Below are 22,982 nucleotides of genomic sequence, written 5' to 3' on the forward strand. Positions count from 1 at the left end.
GTGAATTAAATTGTTATAGTTAAAAATGGTCAAAGAATCTAGTTGAAGTTTATTTGGGACTAACTATATCCAGCCCCCCTCAGCTGAGGAACTGAGGCACCGAGGCTTGGAAATTTACATTTTGTTTGAACTATAAGCCTCAATAAAATATTCTAGATTTAATTAATTTTAAAGCAACTTGTCTTTTGGAACCTATGAATTGCTTTCAAAGATTTTACCTTATGCTAGCTTTTTCTACCTTCTGTTTTACATGATATTTGCACTGAGTTGCTGTCACAGATCAGAAGTACTTATCTCTTTAGAATGCCATGTAATTTCCTATGAACAGCTGCTTACTTTAGCTGAGCTGTTTTCTGACTGAAATCAAATATAACTTCAGTATTTTAACATAAGATTTGATTGAAATATTGAATGCTCAGTTGACTGTCATGCATTCCAAGAGCACAGATCCCCACCATATGCCTGTGACCACTTCTCTAGGGGTGAAAATATTTCAGGTTTCTGTAAAATGCAATGAAATTAAAATGCAAATTGAAATAAAAATACCTTTAATCCCATATTGTGTAAACATGTTGTCAGTACAGGGAAATATAACTATATCTTAGCAGTCCAGTTCTCTCCTTTTGCTAATTGATCACTAATTTTCTTTTTGCTTTAAGAAATAAATATATTTCAAATGATTTTTTTTCCCCTTTATAGAGCCAGTATTGTGCAGAAGCGAATAATTTATTTTCAAGATGAGGGCTCTCTCACCAAAAAAATTTGTGAGCAAGGTAAGGTAAAGTAAAATATCTTTCTGATGACCTTGCTGTGCTTTGCATATTTCTCTTAACTCATTGTCTCAAACTAAGATTTGGAGGACTTGGACAGTTTCATCCAGGTTCAAATTTGGGATCTTTCTTTCAGTTATGTTCTTCCTTTTCACGTATACTGCATCTCATACAATCTTCCTTGCCTCCCCCTAAATGTGATACTTGCAACTTTTTACCTGCTCTTTGTGTGATACCCATTGGTTTCCAGAGAACTTTGTTTATTGAATCCTGGGCTATTTCTTAAACCTAACTGTTGAAGTTGGTTATTGCATCCCACTGGAGAATTCATATTCTTTGGCTGTCAGAAATTTCCAGCCTATTGTGTTTTGAGATTAACTGAGGTTTGTCCTTATCAGATAAAAACCAGAAACAAACCCCTTTTGAATCTGAAGATAACAAAATATTCACGTCTTCTACTTAAAAAATGCAGATTTAAATCACTTCATCCACTTAGAAGCATGGTACAGATATTTCAGGGTTGTAGTTGAGTCTAATGGTAAACTTAAAACTAAGCAAAGAAATCCCCATGTTTAACTCAGATTTATTTCCTGGAGTATTTATTATGGCAGCTTCACTGTCCTCACTGGTTTAGAGTTGTAGCCATTTTCAGTGGGTACTTTGATGCTTTTTCAGACTCAGCCTCGGAAGGTGTGACTGACAAACCAATTTTGGATTGTTGTGCCTGTGGAACTGCCAAATACAGGCTGACATTTTATGGAAACTGGTCAGAAAAAACACATCCCAAGGATTTTCCAAGTGAGTATCCTTCCTTTACTTGTACCATACAGGGGCTCTGAAGAGGGTTGGAGCTGGCTGTGTGACACAGAATCACTTATTTACAGCTCAGCAGTGTAAATTATGACATACCTGGAATCCTGCTGACATTCAGCATTGAAAATCAATGGATCTTTCTGCACTGTACCAGTAACTTCTATCAGTGTGCCTGACATTTTGAGCTAAGGTGTGTATGAGAGTGTGTATGAGATTGCATTTGCAGGATATCTTTGTGGGGAGAAAGGTTCCTTTGGATTTTTTTCTTATTGGAAGCTTAGACTGGCTTCTAATGTAGGGGTAGGAGGCAAGTTTTTAAGAAAAAGGCCACAAAGCATGGGTAACACACTAATATTTTGATTTTTCAGCCATGCCAATCTATCCAGTTTGTTTTACTTCAAAGTATTTTGAATTATTTCAGTTAGAGTTGGTGAATTTCGAATCTTGCTGCCCAAGGATATTAATTGTATATATAGAACTAAGAAGAGTTTGTATTCTTTGTCTTTGTTGGTTGAATACCCAAATAAAAAGCACCCTCTGATCTTTGCCTGCCTGGGTTTTTAAGTGTCAGAACTACAGAATCAGTATTTTTGTTGCAAGTTTTCTTTCTGTTACCTAAGTATCTGTAAAAAGCTGAAGTTACAAAACTGTGTATTATGCACTTGGTCTTTCATTACTGACTCCACAGTCTGTGGGAAAAAAGGCTAGGAAGGTATTTAAGAATATGAGTCACATTTACAGGTCTTTAAACTTTGTTATGTTTTCTGTGGCTGATGTTTATTATAGAGACCTTTTATATTGATTTAAAAAAATATTATTATTGTCCCAGTGTCAGAATATCCTCATATAACTCAAATATGGTTTGTATCAGCTCATAGTTTTAACAGCCTAAGCAATATTGCTTGTGTTGAGTTTGAAGCACAGCATTGTTCAAATGCTGTTGGTCAGCATAATACGTGGGAGATAAAATAAGCAAAGCCAATAATTGCAGGAATGCTCTTTTAGGCTATTGGATGATTTAAATATCTGCTGAGTGTGAACTTTATGTGCACTATTTGCATGGATTCAGCTGGTGCTCAGAAATAGGCCATGAGAAAGTGACTGAAAGCTTTGAAATTCCTGTGACTTAGTGATGTAATACTGAGCATAAATGGCCTTTTCTTTTACAGCCAAATCAGTGAACTCATGAAGGGTATGGAAGCATGATGGAAAATAAGCAAGTTGCAATAGTTTGCTACAGTAGAGCCCTCTGTAGCCTGCTATCTTTCCCCAGTTACAAAATGCTGAATTGAATCAATATATTACTTAAACTGGAAAAGTGAAAAAATACCCATTTGGTACTTACACGATTAATCCCAGTAATAACAGCTAATAAGATTTTACATTAAAGTTTCTGAAAGTTGAGGAAAAGATCTCATTCAGATATAGTGATGTGAAAACTGAGAACTAGTCATTGGCATTATTCTTTAAAATGCTGAGCTTGTGCAGTAATTACATCAAAATAAAATGTTATTCATTGTGGACTGTGGTAAATCACTAATTATTTGCCAAGCCACTCCATAAAAAATTCTGCTCTATTCTTCTACCATCAATAAGGCTGGAATAGAAAGCAGATCATAAACTTTATGTTTTGCATCTTTTCTTTATTTTCTGATTTGTTTTTAAAAAGCCCTAAAGATTAAGCAGTTTGTGCAGAGCATCTCTTCTCTCTGGGTATCACCCATTTTTGATAACAGAAATCCACATGCTCTCCATCATGATATGATATGATATGATATGATATGATATGAGCACATCTGTGAAGTGTGTCAGAGGATAAATTCTCATATTGTGATGGCATCTTGATTTTTCTGCAAAAATACACAAATAAGTCTATAAATTGAGAAACTACTCAAAACTACAAGAATGAAACAAAATAACAGCACTGGAAAGCTGTCAGTGTTCCGTTTGCTGTCTTAAGACCTAGAGGGTGACATTGGATGCAAAATAGCTCTGGCCTTGTACTGCTCAGATTATGTCATGCAGAGAAGTTTCTTTGATGGTTAGAGGAAAAAGCTTCGGAAATATCAAGTTGTCTCTGTGTTCTCATAAGAAATGGATGGTTCAAGGTGAGGAGTGAAACACTTGCAAATGCAGCAGAGTTTTGTGAAGAGTTTAGGGTAGATGTGGTATGACGTGGAACAGCTCATTTGGGCAGGTAGGTGGGCCAGGAGCTTTCTCTTCAGAGCCAGTATCTTTAGGGAGGGCTCTTTGGTGGAAGAGGCTGTGCTCTGATTGCAAAGGCATCAGATGTTCCTGTCCTGTTCGGGGCAGGGAGGGAGAGAATCTTTGGAGCACAGGGAACAATTCCTTATCCATTTGACTAAAGACTTACAGGCACTCAGGTTCCTCTCTGTGGTGACACATTTTTGTTTTGTAGGGACTATTCTTTTTCAAAAGGTTTCAGTGCCACTTGCTGTGTTTCAGGGTAAGCTGCTGTCTGTGGCTTGTGGGGCAGTCAGACCCCTGTGCTAGGGAGAGAGGATGGGCAAAGCTGGAGTTCCCATCACTGGAGTTGAGTGACAACACCTCTCTGTGCTTTGACAGGGTGCCACTGTATATTTGAGGACCAATTGCTAGATCTTAGATCAAGAAACCATCTCCTGACATTACAGTCTCTTCAGCTATGGAGGAGGGAAGGTTTAGTTTGGTTTTATTCCACATTTAGGGCTCAATTACTGCTTAGCTTTAGTTGATTCTGAAAACTTCAGGCCTGCTACTATTCAGAGCTCTGTAGGTGTATTTTGGTCCAAGTTTAGGACTAAGGAAGCTGTGAAGGCTCTGTGTGCTGCTCTGCTAGGCCATCTCCCTCATCTATCTATTCTGCTTCCTACACTTTTCTAGCTTTTTTCCCCTGATGTTGTTCATTTTTATTCCTAATCTGTTTTCTACTCTCCCATGATTAGGTTCCTGCATCTGACTTTATACAATTCTCTACACTGTCTTCTTCAATTTCATTGTTCCACCCCTCACATCTTAAATTTGCATTCCTTTTATTTACTTCATTATTAATTTTTCATTCATTTATTCAGTTTGCAGCTGTTTTTACTGCTGCTCTCTACCTTTCACATTGCAAAGAAAAATGTTAAATATTGTCTCACTCCATCATTCTGTCTCCCTCATCTCCTGCAGTCCTTGCCTTGTTACCAGACTGTCTTCTTGTGTGAGCAGTTCATTTTCTCACCCTTTTCCTTTAAGCCCATATATCTGCAGAAGGTTATTTGACACTTAACTGAATTAATTTTTATTTCCAGGACTGTGGGACTTCTGTGACTCCTTATTTCTGCTCAGTTCTCTTTTTGATTCCATCTTACTTCTCTAACATATTTTCTTTAAACTATTTTTCTTTTTTTTTTTTTTTTGTTCGACAAGAAACGAGAATGGGAATCCTTTTGCTTAGCTCTACAACTCTTATGAGAAATCTGAGCAAGAAAACTCTGTGAATATAGAAGTGAATACAGCAAAATTTACTTTGGTGCCTTCAGTAAGGAAAAAGCTTGCTGTTAAATCTCAGGGTGACCACTGAAGTCTTCCCTTGCAGGTTTCCTTCTCTAAAATATTTGACATAGAAACTAAAAATTAAAGGTTTCCTAAACTTTCTGAAGTGAGATCTTTGGTGAAGAAAAACTATACTAAGCCTATTTGTTTTGTGGGGCTGCTTTATGCTCGATTTCTGTCAGTCACTGGCTTGTTCTTACTGCTCTGAAGATGTGGTGTGTTGGTGTAGTGAGAACTGACAGCATGCAAAACCCTCAAGAGTGGGGACTTCAAAGCTTTATTAAAAGTCAGAAATTATGCTTTGAGGCTGTCTTGATGGTTGTTTGATTTGTTTTGTTTTGTTTTGTTTGTTTTTTTCCCCCCAAAAAGGACGGACCAACCACTGGTCTGCCATCATTGGTAGTTCTCACTCCAAGAACTACATCCTGTGGGAGTATGGAGGATATGCCAGTGAAGGTGTCAAACAAGTTGCAGAGCTGGGGTCCCCTGTGAAGATGGAAGAAGAAATTCGACAGCAGGTAGGTGTATTTCAGTGCATACTTTAAAAAAAGGATCCTCCCTTGGCCTGCGAAGAGTCTGTCGTTGACAATGTCTCTGAATGTAATTTTGCCAAATAATTCTCAGTTAAGTTCTACTTAGGAGCTCTTCCTGTCTTTCTAGACTCGTTCTTATGCTGGCAAGAGTTTTTGTCTAGGAAAGGACAAGTAAGTTGCAGCATTCTAGACTTAGAAAATCTGTGTGCCACATGAAGCATAAATCAGAGGTAGCAAAGTAAAACTCACCTTTTCAGGCTTAATTGTGAAGAATCGTGGAAGTTTTTGCTAAGAGAAAACCTTGAAGACAGCCAGCAATATCCCTGCCTTAAAATAGTGACGGATTATGTACCATTGAGATACACTTTGCAGAATGCTACATTTTGCTTCTTGATGAATCACCTCATGTTGTGTTATACAAATATATACAGTGCTGTGTTTCCCTGTTCATCATTATTTGTGTTCACAAGCATGCTTTCCTTAATAACCTCTTTTACAAAGAAAATAATCTATTCCTTAATTTTGAACACGTGCACGAAGCCCTCTGTACATACAGTCACTTTTTCCCCATTTGTGTGGATCTTACCTATATTTGACACTTCTGAAGATGAAGTCAGCAAAAGTAAAAGCAGTGTTCAAGATGATATTGTTGATTAATCATTCTTCCTTTTGGTAAGTGCTGCATGTCAAAGACACAGTATTTCGAGACCTACAGGGTAGGTTGTGTACAGGATTACACAGAGAGATACAAAAAAATAAAAAAATTCAATTATATTTATATAAACAGTATAAAATTACCTCAAAGACTGTTTTGCTCACGAGAAAACTTGTATCATGAAAGGCTTTGTGTGCTAAATTTCATTTGCTTTTTTGTGATGCTTAAGTGTATATAATCGTGGTACAAGAACAGCTGGTGTATTTGACAAGAAACTCCCAAAGCCAAGAAAAATAAAATAAAACCACCTTATAACTTAATATATAAAAGGGATAGAAAAGGAATATGAAAGTGAAAAAACAATTTCATTGTGGGGCAAAATGTGATCATGGATGCATTCTTTTTTAACCCATCATAAACCTTGGTGTACTTGGAAATAGAAAGTTGGCCTTGATCCTATGCCAAAAAGTGGCTGGGTTTTATCCCAGCAATATAATATAAACCCAGATGGATGAAAATGATAGCAGAATATTGTGTATACCACACGTAACTTATCATTTTTGCTGCTTACTTGGGAAATCAGTATTTTCTTGTAGTAGGCCCACATGGAATGAAGGAAATCAGCAATTTTGTATTGAAGAAGATAAATTCTGTTACAGTCTTGATGGAATACTCTATAAAATAGGGGTTTGGCACATCTGAATTGGGACTATACAAAGATTAGGTCTTCTTCTGAAGCAGCAGGAGCAAGGGGGAGGTATGGGGTGAGGAGCAAGCAGAGGTGCACTTGTGAAAGGTCACACTGAGTACTGGGAGAAGGGCAGTGAATTTGAAGGGAATGTAGAAAAAAAATGAAAATCATGCCTCTGCTTTCCAAACCTGGCTTCTTTGTCATTATGTGCCATGTGTTTGCAAAAAGGGGATGTATTTATACACTGGATTCAAGTCAGAGCACCTTGTGGCTTTCAAAGCACTTCAGACAGATAACTGGCTACAGTTTCAGGGGCTGCTGAGATTGAACATGAAATTAATGAACGTCGCAGTTAATTCCAACATTGGGATGTCTGATTGGGTCAACCCTGCAGTAATTCCCATGATTCTCCTGGGTCAGTTTATCCAAGCAATGAGCCTGTGTTCTAACTGGCTGTTACCTAGAACAGTGCAGCATGTCATCAAATGCCGTAACATTTTTATTGAGATTATTTGAATTTTTTTTCTTTTTAACATATTCCTAAGCTGCACTGATATTTTTGAGAGATTTTGAGGTAAAATTCTGCAACCAAGACAGCAGAACTAGTTAAGCCAGCAGCTAATTTGCTGACGTGTAAGTCAGACTGGTATTTTTCTTTTTTTTTTTTAATTGCACTTTGTCCCTTGCAGTATCCCTACCTGCCTTGTGATTTGATAATGTTGTTTCCTTCCCCACATGTTTCAATTTATCTCAGGATCTATTTGCTCCTTTTCCATTTCTTATTCTACCTCTCTTTCCCCTCTCTGCTGTCCTCCCAGCCTTGTGTTGTGGGTTGATGGGAGGATCAATTCATTAAACTCATTCTCCAAGCAGCTTTGACGTTTTTGAAAGCACAGGAAAGGCAGCTTTTGTAATTCTGGTGCCTGGACTCAGAGCTCACTCACTGCCGTTAAGGCACTTCTTCCAGGGCCACACCTGGATTTGGGAATCTGCTGTGTGTCTACTTGGTTTTGTAGGGCGTTTCTTAGGTGAACACATATTAGACACATATTTATGTAACCAGCATCTGTCACAGACCTTACCCAAGGTTTTATTAAAGAAAAAAATCTAATTGTTTATATGTTTTATTGCCAAAAATTTGTAGTGTATACAAAAACAACAACAAAAAGGTCTGTCTTTCAAGGAGCTTTGTTAAGAAGTGTCCTAACAATTATGTGTCATTAAATAAAAGATGCTCAAGCGTGAACATTTGCTCCCCCTATGACAGGATGCTGCATCATCATCAGTTTTTCTTCTTGACCTGGCACCTTGGGCTGCTCTGGTTTGTGTTGTTACTGTAAAGAGCCTGTGTGGGATTTTTGCATGGATGATCCTCGGCACTGTAAACTTGCTTTGTAGTTTGTTTATCTGGGAGAACTTAAAGGAACTAATCAGCCTTTTTGTTAAAAGTGTTCCTGGCAGCCTGGAAGGAAAGCCAGGCCACATAAGAGTTGTACTAAAACAATCTGTCAAGTGGTTGATGTGTACAATAGGATAATTCATGCGTTAGACTGCAGGGGTTATAAATGAACAAAGGATGGAAGAGGAATTATGTGAGGGGAAGAATGTGCACTGACCTCACATATCTCTGAGATATATTCACACTCTCACTTTATTTTGAGAAATCCTGAATTCTCCAGAACCCATCATTTGATAAACAGGCTCGTAGGAAATGAATGCAGAATTTGAAGGGGAAATTTTGCATTCAAATTGGGATTGCTATGTTTAAACAAATGAATAAAAAACCAAGATGGTTAAAACATGAATCAGAAGGAGTAAAGTGTAATTCTAAGTCTCATATCCTAGGCTAATGGGACAAGATTCAAATAGAAACATTGTTTTAAATATCTCTCACCTTAAGAGAAATAATTTGGTTTTGCCTAATTATCTCTGAATAAATATGCAGTCATTTTGCCAACAATTTTTTTTTTAAACCAAGATTAGTGATACTCTGTAGCTTGCATCTTTCTCCAGAAAAAGCAGTGTGTACTCTCTGCATGCTCCCTATGGACCCATAGGTGACATTCTTACGGGTTTGGTTTAATGCTCTCTGAAATGTCAGTCAGTGGGATGACTTCTTAGATTGTCTGCAGCATCCCCAGATGAAAGCTGACTGTGCTGCCAGACCTTTCAGAAGAGCAAGTTCAGTTTTTCACGAAGATGCTTGTAAAGTTTTAGACACATGATAATGTGTGAATTGAAGGTGAAACCTGAAACAACAAAAAATTTCTATGGAAAAAAAAGTGCAATTGTTATGACTCCATCCAAACATTTGTCTCTACAAAATAGTCCTGATTTGGATTATTTTAATAAAAAAAGAAAAGAGAGTAAAAATTAAAGTAAGTTCATCGTTGGATTCATCCTGGTTGATTGACTGATTGATTGATTTTTTTAAGGTAATTTCAGTATTTCAGTTGAATAGTTATCATTTTATTACCCATTTTGTAAGGCAGTGCTGTGTTCTTCCACAGAATAATGGGGTCACTCAATTTTCCTGGCTGAGGCTGGTAAATCACCTGAATTACAAAGAGGGATCTGCAGGATATTGATCACCTTTTATTACAGCACTGGGGAAATTACTGTGTTTACTGAAACAAGCTCAAAATTTGCTTTTTGAATCAGCTGCTATTGTGTGCTTAGAGAGGTTAAAATTAGCCGACCTGGGAGGTTCAACTCAGTTGACTTGTGCTTGACAGAGCAGCTGAAAATTCTCCCTGAACACTTCACCTCAGAGACCAGGATACCCCTGACACAATGCCTGGGAATTAGGCTGGGAATTGCACTGGGAAACTGTGGTTGTTGTTGAAATAGTTCAGTCTGTGTTTGTTCAAAAGAACTAAAAAATTAGTGACAACATGGTGGCTTGGCCTTCATTGCAGGAGGAGATTGGGACAAATGAAGGGTCTTTTTGCTATGAACTAATACTGACATTCCTGCTGTTATTCTTACTGATGGAAACCAGAAGGAATTGGCCACCTGGGATGTTTTACCTTTGCCTAACCAAACCTTCAGTTAATGGCATTAACACACACCCACAGAGCCCCTTTCTCGTCAGTCCCCAGGGAGGGCATTTTTGTTCCCATCCAGATTTCAGAGGCACCAGCCTCTCCCTGTTGAAAAGACAGGAAAATTATTGTGGCCACGAAGTCTGATATGAAAAGCATCACTGTGGCTCTTCCAAATGATCCCAAAGCCCTTTAGGTCTCTGTGCAAAGCCCATAGAAATGTTCAGTGGTTTTGGACTCGGTGTAACAGTGAAACAGCACAACTCTGTCCCAGCATGCTTCCCACTTTAGTTACAGCCTGACAGCATGGTTTTAGTGGGGTATTTATTCTAATTCTGGACAGATCAAGCTGCTTGGTCATAAATTTGTTTTTAGACTTCTGTTTGCTCAGTTAGACTGCTCTGCACTCTGTGCATACACCTCTGAATTACGGTATTTTTTAATGCCTTTTGAAAAGGTTAAATGGTAGATTTATCATCCTTTCCTTTTGGAAGATATACCTTACGTAATAATTCAAAATCTCTGGCATTTTGGTAATTAGGAATTTTGAAACCCTTGTATACTGTGCTAAATTTCATAAGGTATTTCTGCCAGAAAGAAATTGTTGTCTACTTGTGTCATAAAGAGAAGCTTTATGTGCCAATAAATAACACGTACAACAGGGCTCAGAACCTCTCTTCTGGGGGGGGTTTCCATCTTTTAATAAACTTCTGTTGGAAACTGCAATTAGAATGATTCAGTTTGTGCTGTTTTCTTTAAAAAACAAACAAAAAATGTTAATCCCAACTCCATTCTTTTTTTAGTATCTGATGACAATAAAGATGTGCTTGTCTAATAAAAAGTGAACTGATGCAATCTGTGCCACAAAACACCTTTTGTTAGCCTAAAAGCCATTGAAGGTAATGACTCTTTCACAAAATTAAGCTCTGACAAACTATTATTAAGTGGTGTATTATTTTCTGGGCCAAAACATGAAAGATTCAACACACTTTTATTAGTTTAGCCAATAAAAACGGAACAGAAAAATTTGTGCTTATTTGAATACTCTGGAAATATCACTGTCCTATGGATAAACTGCTCGTGATGAGAGCACAGTCCTTGTTCCACTGTTACTCCATGTGTGGTTCTTCTGTTTGTAGGGTTGTGAGAGGTGGCAGATGTTGAACACATTTTGTGCAAAATGTTTTTTCTATTGTTGTGGTAATCTCCCTGGTCGGGAACACCAGGCAACATATAATTTTGAACTTTTATTTAGCCTTTGGTCAAAACTTTAGCAAAATAATGGCTTAGTTAATAATGCTTTTTCTCTTCATTTCTTCCTGCCTTCCCTCATCTATTTTGAGCTTGAGACTGTTCTTTCTGATAATAAACAAGGAGAGATAATATTTGAAAAACTAAACTAATTTTATTTGTTTAATTTTCTGTGCTTTAAACAGCCTTTTGCTATTTGATTAATCAATAAGGCACCTTGATTTTTAAAGCTCCAAGTTGGGAGTTCTCATCTTGCTTAATGAATTCCAAAGGTTTCACACCTCTAACTTTTATGGGAGTCTTTGAGATTTTGCCCTCTGCATAACTGCCCAGTAATTGATATGAAACGATTTGCATAACCAAACAATGAGTTACAGTGTTAAGTTAGCTCAACATTTAATTTCTCCTTCATTTGCCTCAATTTGTCTTGCTGCTTATGTTCTTCTGATCATCACAGACCATCCATTTCTAATATAAAACAGGGAGAAAACACCTTTTCAGTAATCAGGTTCTCTTTGATGAAAAGATTTTCAAACTTTTTTTGCAGAAGACAGACCCTTCAAGAAAAAAAAGCAGTCTAAACACAAAGACCTGTCTTCTCAGTGAATTCTGATGCTAAATTGTGTAGAAATGGGACCTATCAAATTCCTACCCTTTTTTCAATCTCTCTAGTAGCTCAGAGGCCCATCAAAGCTTATGAAGATTTTCTCTGGCTCTTTGATATCTGTCTGGATTGCAGCAAAGCAATGCTAGATGAGGGCAACTGTTGCTTATGGTAGATCCATTCATTTGGGTGGCATGCAATAATTTTGGTTCTCCAGTACACAGACATAAAAGTCGCAAGGAAATGTCACCTGTTTGGGACAATATGATTGGATTGCTAAACATTATTTGCTAATTTTAGTATTTTAAAATACCTTACCTTTTCATTTCCTGCAGTTAGATCTTATCATGCTGTTCTGCTGTCACAGAATTATTACCATCCTGTGGCAGATACATCCAGTGGAAAGATGTGATGAAATGACTTGCAAATTATTTTCCTTCAGTCTACCACTGTTGTATTTTTAAAACATGAGCATTTTAGGTTATTCTTCTTGTGCTGCTGATACTGAGGGACCAGCTCCACCTGATAGCAGAAGTTCACCACTCCTAACACCAGACTCTGGTTAGAGAAATTAGTTGTGTTAATTGCAACTACTCTGGTTTGGAATGGCAGCTCTAAATCCTAACATGGCAGAGCAGCTGCATTTGAGTGACTCTGAGGCACTCAGGAACTGTCTTGCAGCAACACAAGTTGAATGTTAAGTAACACAAACTGCACAAGAGGTAACACCAATAATGGTGAATTGTTTGTCAGGCATACAGAGCAGATGGTTGGGCTCCTCCTTCTGTGGGAGACACTGCCCAAACTCCTGTGGACTTTAGCAAAGTCTGCTTTTTAAGGGTCAGAGTACAACTGAAAATTAAATTAGGGACCAGTCGATTTCTCTCTGAATAGTTTCCTCTGCAGTGGCTCAACCTGTAATTAAAATGCAGTGGCTGAGTAGCCGGTGGCATTCAGCTGCCTATTAAGGAGATGCTGCAAAGGCTAAACAAGGGTCTGAACTCTCATTAGCAGCATTTGTCAGGAACCACAGGATCTTCCTTGTTTTCTCTCTTGTTGCATTGTAAATATTGTTCAAAGGAACAGCATGCAATAACAGCTGAGGCTGAAGAGTCCCACCAGCTCATTTGACTTGCAAATGCTTAATTATTCAGACAAATTTTCAACATGAACAAAAACTAAAGAAATAACCCACAATGCAAAGTTTGTCATTCTGGGATTAACTTTCTGGGGGGTTGTTTGCTTAGAAACCTCAGTTCAGAACTCCCACTCTGTATCAAATGCTTATTTCCACATAAATTTCAGCAGAACAGTTAGAAAAATATCATGTACAAATATCATACATACAAACACTACTTAGCCTGTGTCCTTTTCCAAGACAGCTCTTCTCAGTGAGATATCTCGATCACAAGAGACTGATTTAAAAATTTATTTACTGCATTTAATGTTCAGAGAATAGAAATGTTCAGGGTATTATGTTGCATCTGTATTAATATGTAATAGATCAATTAGTTCAAGACACTGAACAGGGAGGATATTCATAAGTCTTGAAATGAAGTTTTAACTTTATTTTCCTGGATTGCTTTTCTAGCCTGAATCCAAAAGGACTCTAATGTGTTGTAGTTTCTGTCAGTCAAAACCAGAAGCAGGAATACTTATTTTTAGTGGGGGGGGAGGTTAATGTTATTGGCTAGACTTCAGCTCAGGGAAGAACGACGTGCTTGCAGGTTGTGTGTTTCTTTGAAGTTCACCAGTCAAATATGGATGGAAAAGAACTTACGCATGAATTTAGGGACTGTAATAAATGCTGCAGCCTGAAACAGCTTCAAGGGTTAACACAGGCTTGGATGAAAATGTCTGTTGTTGTAATTAACTGCTGGTAACAAACTCTAGATTCCTTTTAAGACTATGTTTTTGCATTCTCCCTCAGTCAGCTCTCTCCTTTAAACACACCTCAGCTTATTATATTCTTGCTTCAGTCAGTGATACCTTCAAATAAATACCCCTACTTATAGCATGGGGTGTATTCTGCTATTTCAGGAACATTCTGTGGGAAAGAAGCCATATAGAAGTTACTGGAAAGGAGCCAATCGAGAGTAGAGAGGGTCCAGTGCAAGTGGTTACTCTCATTGATATTCACCCCTATTTGATGCCAATATTTTAGCAAATGATATAAAACAATGGGCTCAAAAGTAGGTGTATTCATAACTAGAAATATTCTATAGAAAACTTGTTTTCAAATAAAAATGTGGAAATTTAAGGGAGATATTAGGCTGTACCACAACAAGGAAGTTGACGGATAAACACTGGGTACCTCAAATGTTTATTTTCTTCTTTCTGAGTGAGAAGAGGCCATCACTATATCTGGAGTTGTCTCAGGGTGTTTAAACACCTTACACCTTACCAATATAGTGAGTCATCTTGTTTGGACAAATTAGTCTATCATCTTAATATGGTTTCTTCTATAAAATACTCCTCAATCTTAGGAAAGGACAAAAAATTAGCTAAGAGACTGGATAAATTAGTGTATTTACAGAAATGGAATGCATCTTAAAATTATTGTTTGTGCTATATTCCCTATAAGTTGGCAATACTAATTTAGATGTTAAGGATGCAATGATTTTTGTCCTTCTCTCCTTCCTTTATAACTGTACTCTTGAATACTTTCAATAGTCTTAGTGCATTTGCTGCTTTAAAAGTATCTTGTTTAAGTATCAACATAGAAAACAGAATTTTTTAAAATTCTATTTTTGAATTCTGTTGAACTATGGAAAGAAGAAAGAGTTTTTAAGCATTTTTAAATTACAGACTGAGAGAACATTTGGGCTACACAGTTAATGATGTTATTTTGATTCACAAGCCAGATCAATTACTGATATTATTTGCAGGTTTGTGGGTTGCTTATTGAATATCTGACAGATGCACCTATAAACCAAGCAAGAATCAGAAAGAGTGAGTGCATTTGTGCTTTAGGAGGGTTTAAACTGAATGATATGAGATGGGATTTTAGTGCTCTTGTTTGGATATACATTCCTGCATTATTTGACAGTGGAGGGATAGTGGAAGAGAATGGATGATTTCTTGAAGAACTTAATTTTCAGCATACCTTGCTCAGAACTGCAAATTTTCTGTGAGAGTCAGAGGAATGAAGACAGGGAAAATGGGCTGTCATGGGTTTGCAGAAGGTGGAAGACAAACCCTTGTACTTCTAGTCCAATACTGACTTAAATCCCCAGACTCTTTTTAGTGCACTTTTTCTTGTTCCTTACATTTATGCTTCAAAACAAAAATGCAGCATTTTAGTGTTCTTCCAAAACAATTAGTTCAATTTAAACACTCAGCTGCATCACTGCTGTTACTCCATGCTCACAGCTTTACTTTCTCAGAGCAATTTTCAGAACATGTGAATTTCTTTGCTTCTTTTCTTCCAGCAGCTGAGAATGGTCCTCTAAAAGCAGCTTTCCAAAGCTCTGTGCAGTGCATTCTGCTGAAGACTTCACGATGTGATTCGTGCTTTTAAAATAAAAGCTAAAGGAAGAAATAGATCTTTGTCATCATTAGCTTAAAGCAATATACACAAAGTGGAATGTGTGTGTGTATAAAAATGTGTATAATATACAAAAACATACATGGCTGTTCAATATACATAGTTTAATGTTTAGACATGAGGAAACTGTTTATAGTAAGTTCATTATCCATGTAAACTACATCAAAAGTCTGTAGCTAGACATAAAAATGTAACCAGATCCACTGTCTAGAATCTGCTTGAGCATCACTAGCTTTTGCACTTTTATCAAGGGGCTGACTTGTCACTGATTAATATACAGCCATGAATAGTAGTAATCTGCTTTCTCAAACCCAAGATGCACACATCTCCCCAGTCTTTAGATTAAAAAAGACATCCAGAAATTTTTAAAAATTATTTGCCACCGAGGCTTATTGCTACATCTTCATTTCTCCGTGGCTTAAAAAAAAATCCATAATACTGCAAAGAAATAAAATCTCATGGTAATTTAAGCTATGTGACAAGATTTGTGCTGAAATACTCATGAAACAGCTTGTGTTGATGGGAAAGTGAAAGTTGAATTTTTTTTAATGTACATGAGTTTGAATCCCACACACAGATCTTCTTAGAATTGTAGTACAGAGACTTTTTCATTTTCCAAATGGAAATGCAATTTTTCTACATCCCATATAAATTCACTTTAATAATCACTCCTTAAAATTAAGGTTTGCTATGTTATTAGCCAAATAAGAAGGTTTCATTTGAGTTATACGGGCAAAGAAATATACCCACGGTAGACACCTATTCATAAGACAAAAAACCTGTCAGTAAATTATCTGTCAAGTGCCACTTTTAATATTTCCTGTTTCTTTTTCTCTCCATAAAATGTTGGGCAGAATTAGTGCATGTCACATTCATGTCAGTGATACTCCTGTTTCTGAATTCAGTCGGGAGCCTGCCTGGGTGAGTCAGTCCATGTTGGCACACTGGAGACTCCTCTGCCTGGGACAGCCTGGGCATGTGAGGCTTGGACTGAGTTTAACCCACAGCAGCTGGGCTGCTTTAACTCCTCAGCTGGAAAGGTGTCCTGGAGAGGTGGCTTCCCTGTGTTTTAGCTTAGTAGTGTTCCAAGACACTGAAAGACAGCAAGCAAAGGAAGGAAGCTGCACAAAGGGGTTCTAGAGCAGAGTAACAGTTCTGACAGGCGATTTATCCTGCAGTAGCTCATTGGGGCTTTTGCAGACAAGTTCAAAGTAGGAGAAGGATGGGGAGAGACTATTTACAAGAACATGTAGTGACAGGAGAAGGGGGAATGGCTTCAAACTTAAAGGGTTTAGATTGGCTATTAGGAAAAAATTCTTTACTGTGAGGGTGGTGAGGCCCTGGCACAGATTGGCCAGACAGGCTGTGGCTGCCCCTGGATCCCTGCAAGTGTGCAAGGCAGGTTGGATGTGGCTCTGAGCAACCTGGGCTAGTGGAAGGTGTCTCTGCCTGTGGGAATGAGATGATCTTTAAGATCCCTTCTAACTGAAGCCATTCTGTGAAGATAAGAATCCAGAGTTCCCTGTCCTGAGAGCTCCTGAGTAAAGGCCTCTTTCCCTGAATTATGGCACGTAGTATCAGTGCAGCTCTTTAGATTCAGTTGAGAGGCTCCTCATCATTTTAAGCACTTGAATTAGTTCTTCACATTTTCACAGCAGGCCTGATTTCACTCAGAAAGTTCTGTAAACTTTTTCCTTGGAGATAGTGTGTGGGTTTGGGATGTACAGATCTTTTGGGCTGTGTGATCTCATGTCACCTGACACGACTGAGGTCTAAATCAAAATTATTTAAGAAGCTAAAACCTTCCCATGTAACATTCAGGTCATCATTTCAGGATGAAATTACAGGGGAGACAAGTACCTACTTTGATATGGGATAGTGTGTTTACAGTGAAGCAGGATACAAGTTTATTTATCTTTCTTTACCTGTTCTTTTGACCAAAAATTAGTATCTGCTTGGTTTATGGAATCGTGTTTATACTTTTGCAGTACCTTCAGGAGAAATGCCACTCTGCCTCAGCCCTTCTGCAGCAATGCTAGGGAAAGTAGATGGAAAAGTTCATTTTCACTGAACAAAATAAGGAGAAAGCCTGCAGTGTTCCATAGATACAAGTTGTTTTAAATGCTTCTCTTTTCAAAAGTTAATTATGTGATTGCTGCATTACTTAAGAGCTGAGAAGAACATATCTGTAATGAGCAGAATCTGACTAGATTTTTAATGCATCTCTTTCAACTCTCCCTGTGGCTAGGAGTGCTTATTGAGATGTTCATTTACAATAGATTACTGGTACTTTTTTAAAGTACTTTCCCACTCTCCATAATTGATGTATTAGTGTATCCCCTAAGCATATTTTCTTGCTCATCTTTGCTCCATTAAGATTAAACAGAATGGTCATTAGATCATAAAGCAGTAAAATATTCACTTTGCTACTTACTGCAAAAGAGCTGTCAAATATAAAGATTGACTTTGCCTTCAGGTACATTTTTGATGGTCCTTTACATATAGCCCTGAACCACTGTAACACACAGTACTAAATGAAGAACTTTCTTCATTGGAGGAAGTATAACTTAATTAGGTGTCAGGCCCAGAATGTTTTGCTCAGCCCATGCTCTTCTCTGTGAAAGTTTTTTTTCCATGGTTATATGAATTCAGGACACAGTTGCAATGCAGGTTAAAATTAGAGAGACAATTTAAACTTTATTGCTTGCTATAGAATTTTTAATAGGTTTTAATTAAAATGTCAAAGATCATATTCTATATATATATATATTTCTTGTTCAAATAACAGTGGAGAATATGAGTATGTAAAGATATTAAATAACCCAATTTTCAGTGTGCAAGCATAAATTTTGCTTGCAAAGAGGTGTTCAATCATGCAACAAACCCCAAAGTTTATGTTTAGAAATTTAGGCTTGCAGAATAGTGTGTTTCCCTTACTCACTGTAGTCCCTCATTACTTTTCTCCAATGCTCTTTCCTTCAAAGGGAGAAAAAGAGAATGTTTCAAACAGTAAAAGCAATTTTCAAAGGGCATCAAGGATACTTCTATTTTATAATTGACTGATAAAAGGTATAAAATACATAAAATGCATGCAGCAGCATAACTGCAAAGATGCTCTTGTCAGTAAGGGTCATGTTTACTGCCCACCAAGCTAGAGAAACTTTGCAAAAGAAATATGGTATTAATGACTGAGTAATTATTATCAGGAGAAATTGCAGTCATATTTATTTTATTGATTATGTCTTTATTAATAATGTCATGGCTCCAAGGTCACAGTGTTCCCAGACATTCAGAGAAGTATCAATATTCACTAGTTTTGATTGTTAATGAATGTGAGATCCCTCTGTCAGTGTGGTTCTGTGCCAATTTTTTCTGTCCTGAAATTACTGAAGTAATTAACAAATTGATAACATCCAGAATTGTAATGAAAAGCTTTGGGATATTCTAGCCTATGTTTATCATATTGGCTTTTTTAATGATGGTGTTAATGTCTGTAATTCTTGAGGTCTTCTGAGGGAAAAGCCCTTTTCCCCAAGAAGTCTGGTGTGCTATCATGGAATTCTGTGATTTTATTTGGTTGGAGACTGTCGTGGGAATGGTGATCATGAAATTTGATTTTTGATTCTTGAAGTAAGGAGTGGTGTTAGCAGAATGGCTGCCCTGGACTTGTGAAGGACAGACCTTGGCCTGTTTAAGAGACTGGTTAAAAGAGTCCTTTTGGAGGCATTCCTGAAGGGCAAAGGAGCCCGGGAAGACTGGACATTCTTCAAGAAGGGAGTCCTAAAAGGCACAGGAGCAGGCCACGCCCTGTGCTGAAAGATGAGCTGGTGGGCAAGACCAGCCTGGCTGAACAGAGAACTTTGGCTGGAACTCAGGAAAAAGAGGAGAGCTTGAGACTTTTGGAAGAAGGGGCACTTTGGGAGGACTACAAGGGTGCTGTGAGGTTATGCAGGGCTAATTAACCTTTAAGATAATTTTTGCCATCAAAGCAACCCCTTAATTCCATCAGGGCTTCAGTTTTGTCGCTGCAGACCCCTTCCTGAGTGCTCCCACATTCCAGGGCTGGCTCAGCCACCCACACTGGCAGCTCAGTGTTCTGAGTTGTGATCTCAGCACTGCTGCCTCTCCCAGCCTGGGCTGATGGTGCTCTTTTCTCCTTGACTCGGTGTTTTGACACATCTCTCTCTGAAGTTTGGTCTGCCTTGTCACTGACTGGAAGCACAGCCCCTCTGATGCTTATGGCAAATGATATTTCTTCCTTTTATCAGTTTTCCTTGGGTGAAAGCACGTCCCTCACTCATTATGTAAAACAGGTAATTAGCTGATTACTTGTGCTCCACTTAGCGGTATGATTGGATATGTGTCACTCTTGTCAACATTGTAGAATAATCTTCAGAAGACACTAGCTCTTCCAGAGTCACCATCAGTATCCTTCCTGGAGGCCCTTCTCACTCTCTGCTGGGTTCCTTGTGTTGACCCCACTGTCAGTGACTGTCTCTTCTTTTTATGGCTTTGGACAACTGCATCCACATGCCCTAAGCCCGTCACTGTGCCCCTGAGTCCCCTCCTAACAGAGGCTCTGACAGAACTGCAGTAAGCAGCTTGATCACCTCAGTGGAGCTCCACTGGAGACAGGGGCTGCAATTATATTCACAATAAATAATCAAGATAATTTGATCCTTTGACACTTATCTGTGATGTTTTCTGCAATGGCACTGCCATTTCTTATGTTTTTGTTGTGCAAACTTGAGGAAATCAGTTCTTTACCTGTTCAGTCCCACCTTTACTTTTCATCTCCTCTTTCTTTCTAATCTTCCTGTATTTGCACTGAAAAGACTTTTAGTAAACATGTATGACCTTTTTCTGAGACTGTATTCTAAGTTTCTCTCAAAGAGCACCTATGATTCAACCTCTCTCAGAGTGAGTGCCATTATTTGGCCATTCTTTTGTACTTAATTGTGGAACTTGGCAGAGTTTGAAAGGTTTATATCCTTTTCTTTAAATAGATGTTCAAATGAAGTGAAAGAATTCAGTTGCTAGCCATTCATTCATCTATAGTATTACATGAGAAAAATTTTCACCTTTTTTTTTTTTTTCCTGTGGAAGGTATAATAAACTAGCTTGTAAGTCCCTTGTCAGTTTTTATTTTTGCCTTTATGACTTTATAACATCTGTTTCAGAAACACCAGGCTTTGTTTCCATTCCAGTTTGTTTTGGCCAGCGTATACTGAAAAAAAGATACTGTGAAGCACTGTTAAATTTACAGGTAAATTATACGAATTCCTATATACTCCTAACAGGTTTTGACTGTCCAGATGGCAACTAAGGCCTCTAAGATTTCCCATGTGCTGGTGACTTTAAGAGAAACAAAAATAGCAACACAGACACCAGCCCCCTCAAACAAATAACAGTGAAATGAATGGTTTTTCTTACCTCTGTGCCGTAGGTCTGTTTGATAAAGCAGGAAAAATATCTTGTCCTTTACAAAAAACATCAGTGCTTTGTGATCCTGTAAAATTTAATTTTTTGTAGCAGAGGAAGTTGAGTATTGTCTACATAACACAACACTGCCTTTGTGCTTGAAGTGCCTGCAGTCAAACTTCCACCTAAGAGAAAGATCTATGGAATATGGGAGGCTGGGAGGAGCAGTAACCTGTGTGTCTCAATGGTTGCAGCTGAGGATCTTTTTTGTTTTTCTAACCTGCTGCTGCTGCTGGCATGGAATAACCTCAGTTCTGGTGGATATTTTGAGCTGGACAGCAGGCCTGAGGGCTGCCTGTTGTATTCCTCTTAGATGAGCTCGCTATTTTGCCAATTGAACTCATGTAGATCCAAGTTTTTTTAAGGGATTAAGAAGAAAGACCTTAAAATATAGGAAAATAAAGGGATATCCATTTTGGGACTAGGCAGTAGTCTTGGACTTTACTGAGTCACCACTATGCTTGACATTATTTTTTCCTTGGGATAGTCACATGTCTCCTCTGAATTTTATAATTTTTTTTGGAAAAAAGAGATTTTTCATCCTTTCCTTCTCATTATTGGTGTTTGGAGAATAAATTAAAATATATGCATGTAATACATGTTGGTGAAGCATACCAAAATGCAGGGGGAGAGGCTGGATTATAATTTTTTATACATTTTGTTTAGCTGATGATGTAATTCCTGGATGGCATCTTTAAAGCAAGAATGCTTTTCCCACAGAGATATCCAGTAATATTTTCTATTCACACAGGGTTTATCTAATGGTTTCAAAGCATGTAAAAATATTTAAGAAAATAAATGTCCTAATACTCAGACAAATTGGCTATAGAGGTTTTTACTGGTGAGTAAAAGTAGAGTGGTTAAGTGCCTTGCATATGTTATAAATCAAAGACTAAACTGGGAATTAAATTTTGGACCAATTTAGGGACAAAGATATTTGTAAAGATTTTCCTGGTTGCTTGGGAGAAATACTTCATTACCTCCATCAATAAGTATTTTTCACGTTGATGTCTCTCCATTGTGTGTTATCTCTAAGACTAAATTGTGAAAGAAGAGCATTGTGTGCCAGTTTTAATCAAAAACTAAGTCAAAGGGTCTTTTCTTTGGCCACTGCCTTTGAATGGTGTTTTTGACTGTACATGACTTTCAGGGATGCTTGAGACTGAACTCCAATTGTGAAGGTGAAAGAGCAAGTTTAATTTGCATGGGAACTTGTTGCTTAAGAGTTAATGAGACTATTAAGTAGTTAAACAGGATGAGTAACGTAGAATATATTTTCTTATTTATTTTTTCTATCAGGACAAATAAAATTGTGTTGACTTCTGTCTGAGGCAGAAAACAGTCGGGATTCCTTGGCTCTGGCCATGCCATTGCATCCCTCCACACTGGGCTCTGCAGTCTTTCCTGACAGTCAGCCTGTGAATTCCCTGTGATGCCAGGCAGGACAGGGATCTCTTGTGACAGTCAATATTGTCTGTGCTTCTGCAAAGCCTTGTAAAACATTACTAAGTGCCTTTCATCTTCAAGAAAGGAAATGTGTGCTGCTCCTCTTAATACCCCATGCAGGAGTGAAGGAGAGATGGATCATTCCAATATTTTTAAGGCAAAATGCAAACCACTCCATCGTTATTTGAAGAGAAGAAGGAACATTCTGTAGGAATTCATTAAAATCCTATTAAAAATGTTGCTCATCTGCAAGTGTGAATGAAAAGATTTTGACCTGTCCTTTCCACAGTAGCTCACACTTGATGATACTGCCTTCATTTCTCCCAGTTTGTGAGGCGTGAGGAAATAAGATGGGCTCCAAGAAGAAGGATAATTCTATTTTCTTCACAGTGAGAAAGAGAGACAGTGAGAAGAGAAAGGCTGCCATGTGTTGATGAGATCATCACTTTAATAGCAGCCATTTCTCTCTGAATGCTCTCTGGAGGTAAACACAATGATCGCTTTTAAAGTTAAAAGCATAATTCAGCCTGGTTATTTTCTTAATCCTGTTCTTATTGAGGTGCATTGGTTCACCTGATCTGTTTAAATGGTGATGAATGCAGAATACGTT

The 22,982-nt window shown here is 37.8% G+C and overlaps 1 protein-coding gene and 1 long non-coding RNA gene across 7 annotated transcripts in view; one reads left to right on the top strand and one right to left on the bottom strand.

Annotated features, from left to right (window-relative positions):
• The window catches only part of SPON1 (spondin 1), a 294,820-nt gene that overhangs the window by 172,608 nt on the left and 99,230 nt on the right, over window positions 1–22,982 (top strand). For all 5 annotated transcript variants that reach the window (XM_069016536.1, XM_069016539.1, XM_069016534.1 and 2 more), the window contains 3 exons: window positions 700–773; window positions 1,446–1,568; window positions 5,490–5,638. In XM_069016536.1, the coding sequence (XP_068872637.1) occupies window positions 700–773; window positions 1,446–1,568; window positions 5,490–5,638 (346 nt within the window). The remainder of the gene's footprint in view (window positions 1–699; window positions 774–1,445; window positions 1,569–5,489; window positions 5,639–22,982) is intronic.
• LOC138111204 (uncharacterized) lies at window positions 8,093–12,432 on the bottom strand. 2 transcript variants are annotated; one of them, XR_011151274.1, is made up of 4 exons: window positions 12,217–12,432; window positions 11,788–11,851; window positions 10,029–10,148; window positions 8,093–9,248 (listed from the first exon to the last, which is right to left on the bottom strand). It is a non-coding gene; the product is annotated as an uncharacterized lncRNA (long non-coding RNA). The 2 variants fall into 2 exon arrangements; XR_011151273.1 differs by lacking the exon at window positions 8,093–9,248 and having other exon boundaries at window positions 9,333–10,148.

Source organism: Aphelocoma coerulescens, chromosome 5, assembly GCF_041296385.1.
Source record: "Aphelocoma coerulescens isolate FSJ_1873_10779 chromosome 5, UR_Acoe_1.0, whole genome shotgun sequence".
Taxonomy (NCBI): domain Eukaryota; kingdom Metazoa; phylum Chordata; class Aves; order Passeriformes; family Corvidae; genus Aphelocoma; species Aphelocoma coerulescens.